The 13,892-nt window shown below is 35.5% G+C and overlaps 1 protein-coding gene across 1 annotated transcript; it reads left to right on the top strand.

Annotated features, from left to right (window-relative positions):
• Window positions 1-8,920: 8,920 nt before the first annotated feature.
• On the top strand, window positions 8,921-13,257 carry ptger4a (prostaglandin E receptor 4 (subtype EP4) a). The gene is made up of 2 exons (XM_083553702.1): window positions 8,921-9,943; window positions 12,339-13,257. Exons 1-2 carry the CDS (start codon window positions 9,164-9,166, stop codon window positions 12,846-12,848), a joined length of 1,290 nt encoding a protein of 429 aa, XP_083409828.1. The 5' UTR covers window positions 8,921-9,163; the 3' UTR covers window positions 12,849-13,257.
• The last annotated feature ends 635 nt before the right edge of the window (window positions 13,258-13,892 follow it).

Here is a 13,892-nt window from a genome sequence, read left to right on the forward strand (position 1 = left end):
TATTTGGTTTAATTTATTTATTTGTTAGTGTGCTTAGGAGATCGACAAGCAAAACTTTTGCGTAGACAGTAAATCTCAGCATAATTTGCTCTTCAGGTAAGGAGGGATTTGAAAAGGTCGTAAAATGTGTTTGATTAATCTCAAATTTGAGACATTTAACCTTTATTTGAAGTTGTCTAACATAAGAAAATAACCCTTATTATAATGTCTAGTCAGTTGTTTAAATATTTAGATAATAAAAAATTAATCTTAGCTATGCACCACTAAGTACTAGAATTAAAGAATGCATATGAGCTCCAGGAGCAGAGTTTTAGCTTTGCTCTACATTTACATCCAAGTCTAATGAATGCTGTATGATATATGAAGGAATCCTGGTATGTGATTGACAGACAGTTCTTTGATCAGATGTCTCAAACCCAGACATTTTCTCTCGTTTTCATTTACAAGTATGCAGAAAAAGACCTGTATTTGAGTCGGACATAAGAATCCGCTCCTATATACAGAAGCTCTTCATATTCTTAAATTTATTTTTTGTGAGGTTTAGGGGCATGGGATGTACGCATATCAATCGCTTTATATACACATGATCGGTCATTTAAACTAAAATTAAAACCAGTTGGCAAATATAGGTCCCTATTGTGCCCCAAAACAGCTCTGAGCTGCTGATGCATGAAGTCCATGAGGCTTCTGAAGGTGTACTATGTAAGGAAGCAGATGCTGTAAGATACTACGAGCCTCCTTGAATTTTACTTTTATGTCCATTGAATCCTGCAGATACTCGATCAGAAGTCAAACATTCTTGGACAGTAATTTGCAGTGTGGCATAGAGCATTATAGAGCTGAATGAGGCCCCTGCCATTAGCAAATACCATTTGCCATGAAAGGGTGTACTTGGTCTGCAAAATGTTGACGTAGGTGGTACGTGTCAAAGTAACATCCACATGAATGCCAGAACCCAAGGTTTCCCACCTAAAAATTGTCCAGATCATCACACTGCCACACTGTCTAGCCATGACAATTTAACCTCTGTCAAATGTGCTTGCATCCTTGTGCTTGTGTTTTTTCCAACATACAGTATATTAAATCAAGAACAAATTTCTAAACACTGAGGTTCCACAGGTGTTTGTGCAGACATTACCGCTCTTCACTCCTGACAAGTCTCCCTCCCTGTGTTATTTAAGCAAGTTCTTTCACACAACTTGATTGCTACACTTCCTCTACTTGTTTCCTGTAGCTGTTCTGCATCAGATTTAAAATGCCGATGTTTGCGTAAAAAGGTAAGGTAGTGGCTGGACCACCACCAATCTATTTAAAGTACTTATACAGCCACACACCATTAGCAAAACCCACCCAGGGTACAATAAAATATTTTGAAAGCTATTCTATATTCTTGCACCTAGTTAAAGAAATAAATTTGTAGATGTCTGAACAGCTAAGTCTCAGGCTGCCTACATAAAGTATTTAAATGAGCACTTGCCTATACATTATTTTATATCCGCTATTACCACTTGTAATAGTGTTATTAGCCAAGTAGTACTCGTAGTGTCATAGTGAACGAGTATCATGATGCATTATATTATTATATGTCTATGAAGGGCATCTGCAGAATGGCTTAAATACATTACCACAAAACATCACATCAGTTATTACTAATGCTCTTGTGGCTGTATTTTAAATAATTCGAAAATCTATCTATTTATCATATCTATTTTGTTGTGGATTCAATTATTAAATATCTAGCCGAATCCACCAGTCCTAACAAGACTGGCCCTTTGTGGTGCTAGTAACAGTGGCATGTACATGTATCCTAAGAAATGTGTGTATACTGTAAATCTATGCTATAATAGACATATAGGGGACAGCGAGGAGGACCGACTTACCACTTCTGTCTTCGATATCCCTGCCAGCTTTTTCTTGACTCTTGAAGTCAGCCATTATCATAGGTAGTTCATTACCTTCAAACATTATATACTTTTCTTCACCCCCAGGTGGCATCAATGTGAAGTATCATTCCATAGCTCACAGCTATTCTTACCCAACAGTCCCCCCAACTTATTAAAGGGCTAAATGTTATTGTACAATTGGCTGCTCAAGTGTTTTATGGCATTTAAATGCAAACTGATTAAAGATCTAGAGGTAATTTGTTGCAGATAACGTTTAATACGAAGTCCTAATAGATGTCACTACAAGTTAAGCAAGCTAATATTAGGCTGAAAATGAAAATGAATCCAGCAGAGGAACGGGAAAAAACATTAGGTACATATACTATTTGGCACAATATAAAAAAAGAAAGAAAAAACAAACATTGGTGGGCTCAGGAACACTTAAAGGCTTGAAAGACATGATAACATGAGTGAATGAAAGGAAATTATATTCCTTTAGAAGAAAAACTGCTTCACAACAGCAAGTAGGGACCAAAAATAATTTAGAGGGTTGAAAACAGGAACAGCAAGTAAAAAAAAAAAAACTACAATGTTTTAGTATTTAGAAACTGTTTTAGCACATCCTTCAGTACGTATAGAGGAGACAAAGCTGAACTTGTACCAGAATGATCATAAGATAATAGGAATGTTTTGTGGTGCCCTAGTAAGTCACCTGCTTGAATCAAATTAAGCAGCATTTCAACTGCTGTAGGAAAAAACTTAAGGCAAATCTAGAACTAAAGACATCTGCAGAAAAGCTCTGGCAAAGCATTAGGGAAGAGACCAAGCTTTTGGTGATTTCATCAGAAAATTATTGACTGCAAAGTTACTTGCAACCAAAGGAACTGTAAAGAAAAGGTGCTGTTATTTCTACACTATTCACTGATTTGGAAACAAACACTTAAATTTTGAATCCAATTTTGAACAGTTTGAACCTTTATTTATTATTTCATATCAACTCCCATATACTTTCCCAAGAACAAAAATAAACATTTTTCAATGTCTAATTATTTATGTACCTGAACGTATTCTCTATACGTATATAGATGCCGAACCATGACCCCTTATGTGGGCCTTCCCCGAACGGTTGCCACAATGTTGGAGGCAAATTAATATCTAGAATGTCCTGAATTTCACTTAAGGAGCCTGTTCCAACATGACAATGCCCTTGAGCACAAAGTGAGCTCCATGAAAACAAGGTTTGCCAAATTTGGTTTGGAAATGTTTAAGTGGCCTGCACAGTAACCACTTCAACCCCAGAAGAATGTAGAACATATAACAGCACAGACAAGCCAACTCCATTTTAAAGCCACGTTCCTGGTTCAGCTTGTTTAACAAGCACATATGGGTGTCATGATCAGGTGTCCACATAATTTTGCCTACAAAGTGTGTGTAGGGTGTAATCTTGTCTTGTGCCAAGTTTTCCCACTGTTTGTGAAGATCTGACTCACATAAAACTCAATTCATGGTACACATTCCTCCTCTGAGGGCAGATGAGATTTCGCCCCTTCCCAGATGGGCTTCTTTCAGACATTCACATTTGATTATGTATTTGTACATGTTGCATGTGTACGCAATATTTACACTTTTGTAAGATATTTGATAATAGTTAATTTTATGTTTAAATTAAAAAACAGACCTTGTGGACACAAAACAGTTGCAGCACAACTAAGCACAGAATGCATACATATACAATTTCCTAAATCGAACAAAGTACAGTATCTATACTTGTATCAGTTGGTACGCAATACAGCTTCATATTTTATATTGTACCAGCTGTATATCTTTTTTTGGGTTTCTCCAAAATATAGACTATTTTTTAACAGACATCTCCAGTATTCCTGGAATGCTGCATAGGAATGAGCAAAGAAAATGTTAACCCTCACTATAAGTACATATATAGTACAACAACTGGAGAAAACTACCCTTGAGAGAATAACATCATTGCATACCTTCCTGTAAATGTAACGACGTGGGAGAATTTTTCACATGCATCTTGAGCCACTCCTCCTTGCAGCATGCAAATCTCTATTGCATTGTTAAGCTGGTGAGTGTGGATTCAGACCACACATTTTAAATACTGTTTAAACACAGAGACTGAGATGACTATTGTGTTTGTGTTCCTACAAGCATGTCAATATTGACAGAGTTTTTGGGCTGCTTACCTTTTTGCTAATCCATTTACTGTCATGTCTACCTGCCACGAACGACAAGGAAGGCAAAACATATTCCCACAAACACGTTTTAACACATCAGTGATTAACCACACATATTTTACATTGAAAGCTGAGTATGTTTTTTTGTTTTTCCATGTATTCAGTTCCTTTTCTACCAACCTGCTGATGGTGTTCATATGGCTAGAAATGTTTTGGTCTCATTTAACCACAGCAGATGATTCCAATTGTAGTTCCAATGATGTTTAGTGAAGTTGAGATGCTGCATTTTTACAGGAAGGGGGACAGGAAGAGCTTGTTGGTATGGGGGTGGCATGTAAAAATTTATTATATACTCTGCTTCACATCACCATCATCTTCTCTAATGTTTATTATATAAAATGATTGTTTTGTTTCCTTGAAATGTGTCAACAGTTCATTAATTCTCATTAGTCAGTTAGTCATAAGGCCTTGAAAATCTTTGTCCCAGGCTTATGATGACCTGTCAGAATCATGCAAACAAAAAAGTAACCAAATAAAAAGAAGACCAGAGACTATTTTAGGGATGGATGAGGAGCCATTTAGAAGGGATTTTTTGTGTTTCCACATAATCTGATTTATAGACTATTAAATGTGATGTTCCACATATGCTGCATGAAGTGGGTTCATATCCATCATTTTACCAGCTGACAAACTTAACTAGTTAGTATAAATTTGGGCCTTTTCACCCAGCAAACAGGCTTTGATGCAAAATCAATGTGAGTTTAAATTAATGATGGTACTTAGTGTTACTGGAAATATGTGATCTTTCATGGTCTTTCAACACCCCACAGACTTCAGACAGATCATTTATCAGTTTAATTTCTGGATGAAGAAGTGCACATAGCCCTTAGTAGCCTTCCTGATATTGGCATTAGCCTATAAATATTTTATATTTTGTAATTTTTATAATAAGTTAATTTGCTCAAACTAGTATAATACCTTAGGTATTTTACAGTTACTGCATCTGTCTGGTACACTAAGAAACTATTTCCAGTATAGAGAGATTATATCTTAGCACTGTTCTTTATAGCTACTGTAACACTGCTGCAAATATCATGTTTTAACACAGGAAAAGGTAACAATTTTAACTTGTGTTTTATTTTGTATGTTTTTTACCTGTGCATGTATCCGTCACACATCTCACTGTTCATTTTAGCTTGATTTTTATAGTAGCAAATACTTTATATATGTTCTCTTTAAATGTACTTTTTTAAAGATCTTTATTGCTTTATTGCTAAAAATAAAGTCTTTCCTGTTAATGGATTTATTTGTGATACACAATGACAGAACAAATTGTTAACAAGAATATGCAACCCAGCATGAGCAAATGTGATGTCACCATCAGCTACACAAAAGATCACCTGTTTTAAACTTGCTGATTCTTTTTTTTCTTATACAGTATGCTTTCATGTCTAAAAGGCTTGTTTTAGGATTACAGGTAAAAATCTTAAATCTTTAAACTCATCATATAGCTCATCATCATCATCATCATCATTATCATCATCATCTGCTGCCACCCTGTTTACAACAAAACATACATTTTTATTTCTGGTTTGAATTGTCTAACCCAAAATAAACTTGGCTGCCAGTAAGTAACTATAATTTTTTTTAAGAACGCAAACAATTCATCATGCATGTTAAAATACAAGATGCTTTGTATTTTAAAACTGTGATGGGCTGTCAGAAGTAGAATTATCAAATATTGTGTTGTTTCCTGCCACCCTTGATAAAGCTCTGGCAATGATATGATATTATTATTATTATTATTATTATTATTATTAATATATTATTATTATTATTATTATTATTATTATTATTATTATTATTATTATTATTATTATTATTATTATTATTTATTCCTTACATAAGCTATAATTGGGAAACCCCCTTTGTGTCTTTTAAAGAACCAAATACTGTTTAATATGTTCTATGTAAGGTTACATCTAATATGCAATACAACTATTCTCAGTTAAATGTGTATAAGCGAAAATATAACAGGTTGAAAACGGTAACGTGAACTATTATTAAGCACTTTGCCAACCAGCCAACAAATGTGTCTCCACATGTTGACTGCTACAAAGGAATAATTGTGCCCTGTTTTTGGTTGTTGTTATGCTTATAAATAGAATAGCCTTTGGCAAAAAGTGCAAGAATCCCCAAACGATAAACTGAATCTTTTTATCTTATAAAATAAAGCTGGTTTACATTTAAGGTGATAATATCCATAAAAATAAACATTCAAAAGGGACCATAATCGAGACGTTCATATGTTTTTCTGTATTTTGCTACATTCCCCTGACACTCATACTATACAGTAAATACATCTAAATAATGTGGAACAAATTATTAGTAAATCCATATCTGGCTGTCTGACAAGAGTTTCACATGCATGCATGTTCTGTATAGGCAGGTTTATGGAAGACTTATCCCTTTGCTACCTTTCTTGCATAATTGAGGGTTGACAGAACAAGAAAATGTGAAGCCAACTGCTCAGCATTTAGTTCGACAAGCATACCTTAGTAATTAAACACTTTACTGGGAGTGAATTTGGGCAGTATGCATGCTGCGCCATGTCACAACACTGCTGTGGTTCCTTTGAATTTCTTTATGTCAACTTGATTTTTTCAATTCTTTTTTTTTTTTTTTATGTATTGGGCAATGGACCTATTTGTCTCAGTGGCACTCACTTCATTGTTTGTCTGGTCTGTTCTTCCAAGCACTGTGTTTATCTTGGAGATCAGGCTTCTCTACGACACCTCTTTTAAATAAGATTCAACTGCACTGTGTTTTAAGAAGCACATTATCATGCCTCTTCCAGAGTAAGCAAAGACAACATGCCTGAACAACTCAGATCCAGTGCTTGCACATGCAATGCTATAAAGGTTTTTGAGAACCTAATTCTTGCTCATTTAGAAGTATGCACATATGGAACCACTGCAGTGCATAGAACAAACTAACAGGCTTGTTAGACAATGCAGCCATTCTGGGTCTTCATTTGCCAGTGTTTAAATTTTTTACTTAAAAATGTGGGGCATCATCTCAACTTGCAGGACATTGGAGTAATTTTATGCCAGTTGAGATTATGCCCCACATTTTTAAGGTAAAAAATCCTACAGATTTTAACTTTTTTTCTTATGTCTTTCTTATGATATTTTAGAAAGTTATAAACTGATATAGACAGAATTTGTCAGGTGCATTACTAATGAAGCGAACCCGTGCTAACAACATAATTACATTAGCCAAGGAACAATAAAAAAAAAAACATGAACACAAAGAAAAGACTGTATTTTTAATTAAGAACTTCATCATATTTGTGGCTCTGATCCATGCATGATCTGCACCATTCTGGATCTAAGCTGCATTTGTCTGCATTTTTTTTTTTGATATATATTTATAAAAATGACAGATATAAATAAATTTTAAAGCTGGATCTACTAGCCACCATTTGTAGACTCAAAATGTTATGCTTCTCATTGTTAGAAATATGTCCCACAATGTCCACCATAAAATTACTGCTTCTCTGGCATATCATATGTTAACTTCTGGTCACCATAACTCACTGCCTTCTTTCTCATCATTGACTTGAATTCAACATCATTAAATCTATTTTTACAGCTACACAAATATTGGTATACATGACAAACACCTGCCACTCTAGGACATGATGTGAATGACCTAAAAGTCTAAAAATGTAATTCCTGTCATGTCTTGTATTTTGTTCTGTCTTTATTTTAAATGTATTACATTTGATGCAGTTTTAGATTAAATATGAATATCATCTTGCTGTGTGGCAATCAAGTACCTTATTTTTTATCTTGAACTGTCAACTCTGAAAATATGAAACGATTAGGCTTACCGCCATGATTTTAAACTTCATTTCAATATTTAAATACTATTTAAAATCTTATTAGACTTCAGAACATAAAGGTAAACCTGGCACTGAATGATTTTAAATTATGAATAACATAAATCTTGCCAAGTGTACTAATACAAGCTCTCACACCCAGCTACTCATAACAGGAACACCCCAGGGCTGTAGTCTTTTATTTTTTTTTTTCTCTATTCACAAACAGTTTCGCTAGTCATAAATCAGTTTACATTTTCAGATTTAGTAGTATTCCATTAACGGACAGTGAGAATGTATGTCTTCATGTAGGTTACCCATGATGCAAACTTTTAATATATAGTAATACTAAGATCACTAAATACAGTGGTGACTAATATGTTTTTGAGCACATAATAAAACACCAAAGGAAAATAATTAATTGGGTTATACAGGATATAGCATTTGAAATAAACCAAATATTTACATAAAATTATTTACTGTAAGTAATCATTTTCATTATATCATTCCAGTAATTCCCTTGTTCTGCTTATTTATTTATTTATTATTAACTGCCTTCAGCCATATACCATAATATCAAGACCAGTCAGACCTGCTTTTTGCAAACTTGTTAGAAAGCGTAAAAATAGCTACAAACTACATCAGTGGAATTCAATCTAGAAAAAGACGCTCCATTGCTATCAGGGGAAAAGAGTCATTCACTTACAACACTTATTTACGACAACAGAATGACGGCAAACCCATAGATGCCCTCCTGACCTACAGCATCAATATCATTCAAGAAATTAAACTGAAGTCACAAACATCGATAAACTTACTTCCATTTAATTACATTTGTATTTAAAGTATATACAGACTATAGTTATTTGTATTTTGTAATCTTTTTCGGCATCAGAGTGAGGAAACAAAGGCGGGGCAAACCTGTTACCCTTAAGACTTCTATACACTCCTCCAACGCGCCTGCGCCAAATTAAGTCCCGTGCGTCGCAGAGAACAGGGGGAAAGGAAATGAAGATGTGTTTTCTGTCTTCCTTTTTTAGTTTTCTTCTTTTTCATGCGGTTCATCAACTCAATATTCCGTTTACGCAAATGCCTCTATTGTTGGGCGCAAAATCTGTGTAGATTTGAAGGAAAGGAAACCGGGGGAAAAGTCTCAGAGCGCACAGACGGAGTTTAGGGAACTTGGAAAAGGCGCGTACGAAATGAGCAACGGAACCATTTCACATTTACGGATGGAACCCACTGTCCCTGTGGTCATGTTCATATTCGGTGTAATAAGCAACTTGATCGCCATCGTGGTGCTGTGTAAGTCTAGAAAAGAGCAGAAGGAGACGATCTTTTACACTCTGGTGTGCGGCCTCGCGGTCACGGATCTTTTAGGCACGGTGCTCGCGAGTCCTGTCACTATTGTCACCTACGTAAAGGGCTCCTGGCCGGCTGGAGAGCCTCTGTGCCAGTATTTCGGATTTGTCCTGCTCTTTTTCTCTTTGGCTGGCCTGAGCATCATCTGTGCTATGTCTGTGGAGAGGTATGTGGCTATAAACCACGCATACTTCTACAACGACTATGTGAACCAGAGGCTGGCCGGTGCCACGCTTGTCGCCATCTACGTCTCCAACGGGGTTTTCTGCGCCCTCCCGAGCGTGGGGTTCGGCCGAGTCACCATGCAGTATCCTCAGACATGGTGCTTCCTAGATTGGAGGACCGAGAAGACTTTGCATGCCGCCTTCTCGTACATGTACGCCGGTGTCAGCTTTGTGCTCATCCTGGCCACAGTGATCTGTAATGTGGCGGTATGTGGCGCACTGATGCGAATGCACCGCAGGTTTGTACGGAGGATGTCATTGGGCAGCGATCAGGGCAGAGCCACGGAGGTCGGCAGGAAGCGCAGCTGCAGGCGTCTGGCAGGAGCCGAGATCCATATGGTCGTGCTGCTCATCGCCACATCTGCCGTGGTGCTCGTTTGCTCCATTCCTCTCGTTGTGAGTTTTTCATGCCTCAATTGTGAAGAGTGACTCCTAAAGAGTTTTAAGTGTCCCCCTAAATCTTTAAGTGTTTTTTGTTTGTTTGTTAGAGGGAGTCTAATAGGAATAGGATCTCTGTTTTAGGAATCCATTAAGAAACCCTTCAGATTTTTTTCTAAGCGTGCACACCAATATTTATTTGTAGTAAATTTCACATTCTGCATCAACATACAAAAAATGTAAACACAATTTATCTATTTGAATACCATGAGTAAAATACTAATAGTAAACAAATCCCATTAACCTATTTCAAATTCTCCAAAGTATAGTATCGCCTGTGAAAATACAAGTTGATCATTAGTAACAATAGTCTTCTTGTTAGCAGCTACTGTAAATGTGTTACAGGAAATTAAATCGATTTATGACAGTTTATATTCTGATTCATTAGTGATCATGCAATCTCTTCAACATTGCTTTATTTTTCCCTTTGGGGGATCCCTGAATGATTATGTGTAGAACCATTATCATATCAGCAGCATTTCCAATTAGAATATTTTAACAAGGACGATATACAGTATGTGCATCATGAACACAACTTTTTAGGCTTGCATAACAGAAAAAGATATTTGCAACTGCCCTCCTGTTACAGCTATATGCAGGCTTCTCTAGTCAATGTGACTGAGCTGTAATCATTGAACACTAGGTTTTTCTTGTGTTTTTTGCTCTTACTAAGTCAGCAGTGACCAGAGATAAAATTAGTAAAATTAGTCAAATTGATTAATTTGTGATGATAATACAAAATAATCCACATGTAAAGCCTGTGACATAAAAATGTATTTAAACAGAATACCGTATTTTGTCTTTTTAAAATTTGCACTTGCATGAGACATGAAATCTACAGTTCCACTTAGTTCCAACTTGTTAAATGTAATTCTGGTGGTTGGTGATCCACAATAGGCTTCGCCCTAAAGATAACTGGTGCTATGCAGTAAATTATAAATAATCAAGCAATTATGCTGTCACACTGGTTTCTAATTGATAAATACTATAAATGTGTTGGTATGACTGTAGTATAGCTACAAGATAATAGCAGTTATGCACTCTGACTAACATCCATCTCATTAACCAGAGAAAAATTGATAATAAAAAGACAGTACAGATCATGCATCTATTAAGAAAGTAAAATATTGTTGTTTTTTTAATTACCAAAAATAAACTAAATTAATTTGTTATTACATTAATGATCTTATACAAGATATACAATAACACTACAATAACATCATATTACAATTGATAAAAAATATTACAGATAACTTTAAACACCAATTAAATATACAGTAACAGCAGTCATGGTATTTGCCACATGCTGGATAGAAATGGGTCAGGCAACACATTTCCTTTTCCATCACTGTCAAGTCTAGGTGATGGAAAGCTGATCATTAACTGTTAACAAATTGAAGGAACAGTTTTTCCACAAACATCTGCGGTGTAATTGGTAGCTGTAGAGCAGCCAGTGCAGTTGTTAGGTCTATAATCAAATAGAAAAAACAAAACAATTATTTTGAAAAGAAAAACACATTATTCTAATAAAAATAACATGAGAATAAATAAAATCTAAATGAATGGATCTATAAGCTTTCGTGTCATGTCAGTATGTAAAGTATTTTTTGCATTTTGAAAGTACTTAACACTGTTTTTAAAAAAAATTAAAAAATACAGAACACAAAACATGTCGTTCAAATATGTATTGTAAATTCATGTATTAGAATACCTGCCGTTTTCAGCCAGTGATGCATTGTAATCAAAATCAAAGAAAAACACTGATGTTACAAATACGAGAAAGGCATTATGCAAATAAGAAGTTCTTCAGACCAAGAGCTATGGGGCAAATTCTATACAATGTACTATATGTTTATGTAAATATCTAGTACATCTGTAATGTATTAATGTCTAAAATAACTTTTTACAGTAAACAGTAATGACAAAGTATTTCATGTAATTTACATTAATTGCATTTGAAGGATTTCTTTTACATTTTTATCTTGTTTACCCAACTGAATGGTGGTACTGGGATTTCATCTTCCAAACATCCAGACTACCACACAACATTTTGCATCAGCTGCAAGACAGGGGGTCTCAATATGAGTTTTTTGGACCACCATCCTGTGCAGTTGCCATACTACACCTGCAGGGCCCAAGTTATTAAGTAATGGGCTAATAACTTAGACGAGCTGTATCAAACTGTGACAGTCTCTAGGATTAAGTTAAAGTACACCTAAATACCCCTATACACCTAAAAAAATCTTTCTGCCTGTATGTGGTTTTATGTATTATATTTGCATATGTTTTGGTTTTAAGTCCATGCTTAATTTCTTCTATAATCCCATTTAATTCTGCAACATCTTGTCTATAGGTGCAGGTGTTAATCAACCAAATATATAAGGTTCCAGTGGAGAAACGGTTGGACAAAAACCCGGACCTTTTGGCTATACGATTTGCTTCAACCAACCCGATTCTAGATCCATGGGTCTACATACTACTTCGGAAAGCGGTCCTCATCAAACTTACAAAAAACATCAATTATCTGTTCTGCAAGATTGTTGCTCGTGGGCAGCAGAAACCGGTAAATTTCCACTGGCTGGAACGACAACACGCGTCCTCCGTTATCTCCAAAGACTCGCTATCACTTGTCTCTCGGAATATAAGGGAGGTCAGAAGCAATTCACAGACTTTTCTTTATCCCTCTGCAATAACTGACCCCTACAAAGACACCTGCATTTTAAGTCACATTGGATCTTCTCCATATTCCACCAAACACTTTGATGCAGAGTTCTATAATATGAACACTTTAGAAAGTAAGGCACAAACATGCACTATTAACCACACAAGTCATCCTTTATGCTTTAAAGAACTGGATCCCTAAATGACATAAATATTGTGAATTTCCTGCTTGTAGTATTGAAAACCAGGTGCAGTGGCATCTGTACGTGTAGTTACGTTTAAGTATTTTTGTTAAATTGTATTTGAACCATTTTAATGGCAGCTGTGACATAATTTCTTACTAAAGGACATTTTAGTCATGTTCCAATCATGTTCTACAGTACAAAAAAAACTTTGAAATACGTTTAAAATACCATAACTAGCTACATACTGTAATATAACACTTGTTTTTCCAACAGGGTTTAACTGGTCAATGCATGATCATATAAACTGTGCACAAACAAACCTAAAAAAATATGTTTGTCTTAAAAATCAGGGTGGCAGTTATTGAGAGTTCCAATTCCCATAGAAATGTTATTTTCTTACATAAATACATTCAAGCTGCAATGTGACTCTAATTTAAGGCCCAGTAAGCATGTTGATGAACTCAAACATCCTCTGCAAAAGAGAATGTAAGAATGTCATGAGAATGAGAGGCGCACACACACACACACACACACACACACACACACACACACATATATATATATATATATATATGTGTGTGTGTGTGTGTGTGTGTGTGTGTGTGTGTGTGTGTGTGTGTGTGTGTGTGTGTGTGTGTGTGTGTGTGTGTGTGTGTGTGTGTGTGCAAATTTAGGATTGTCCTACCTAATCTTACTATATATTGTAAATAATAAGAATATACCATTTTAAAAATTATTTAAATATAATTTTAATCCCTCCAAATGTTTTACCAGAAAAAAAACAGTACTAATGAACTACTTCAGTAGTCTAACACATGTTCTTACTAATTTTTTTTACCCTTCAGTGGTCACCACGCCTTAGGCCATACTGATCTCTGTCACATTAGCACTGGTACTTACAAGGTTAATGTTGCCTAACAGTCTTTGCACTGCTTGGGAACATCACACTGAATGTATAAGGAAGTAAAGCTTTTGTTTCCTGAAACTATGCAACTTTACTTACTCCCACTGCTGCTGAGTTTGCTAAACTGTTCAGACTGAAGTTTGGCCTGAATACGTGT

The sequence above is a fragment of the Silurus aristotelis genome, assembly GCF_946808225.1.
Source record: "Silurus aristotelis genome assembly, chromosome: 11".
Lineage (NCBI taxonomy): Eukaryota > Metazoa > Chordata > Actinopteri > Siluriformes > Siluridae > Silurus > Silurus aristotelis.

What these genes read in the sequence shown, in the direction of transcription:
- ptger4a (XM_083553702.1), top strand. Translation starts at nt 9,164, where the DNA reads ATGAGCAACGGAACCATTTCACATTTACGGATGGAACCCACTGTCCCT. An exon ending in TTTGCTCCATTCCTCTCGTT is followed by an intron (nt 9,944 to 12,338) that starts GTGAGTTTTTCA and finishes TCTTGTCTATAG; the next exon opens with GTGCAGGTGTTAATCAACCA.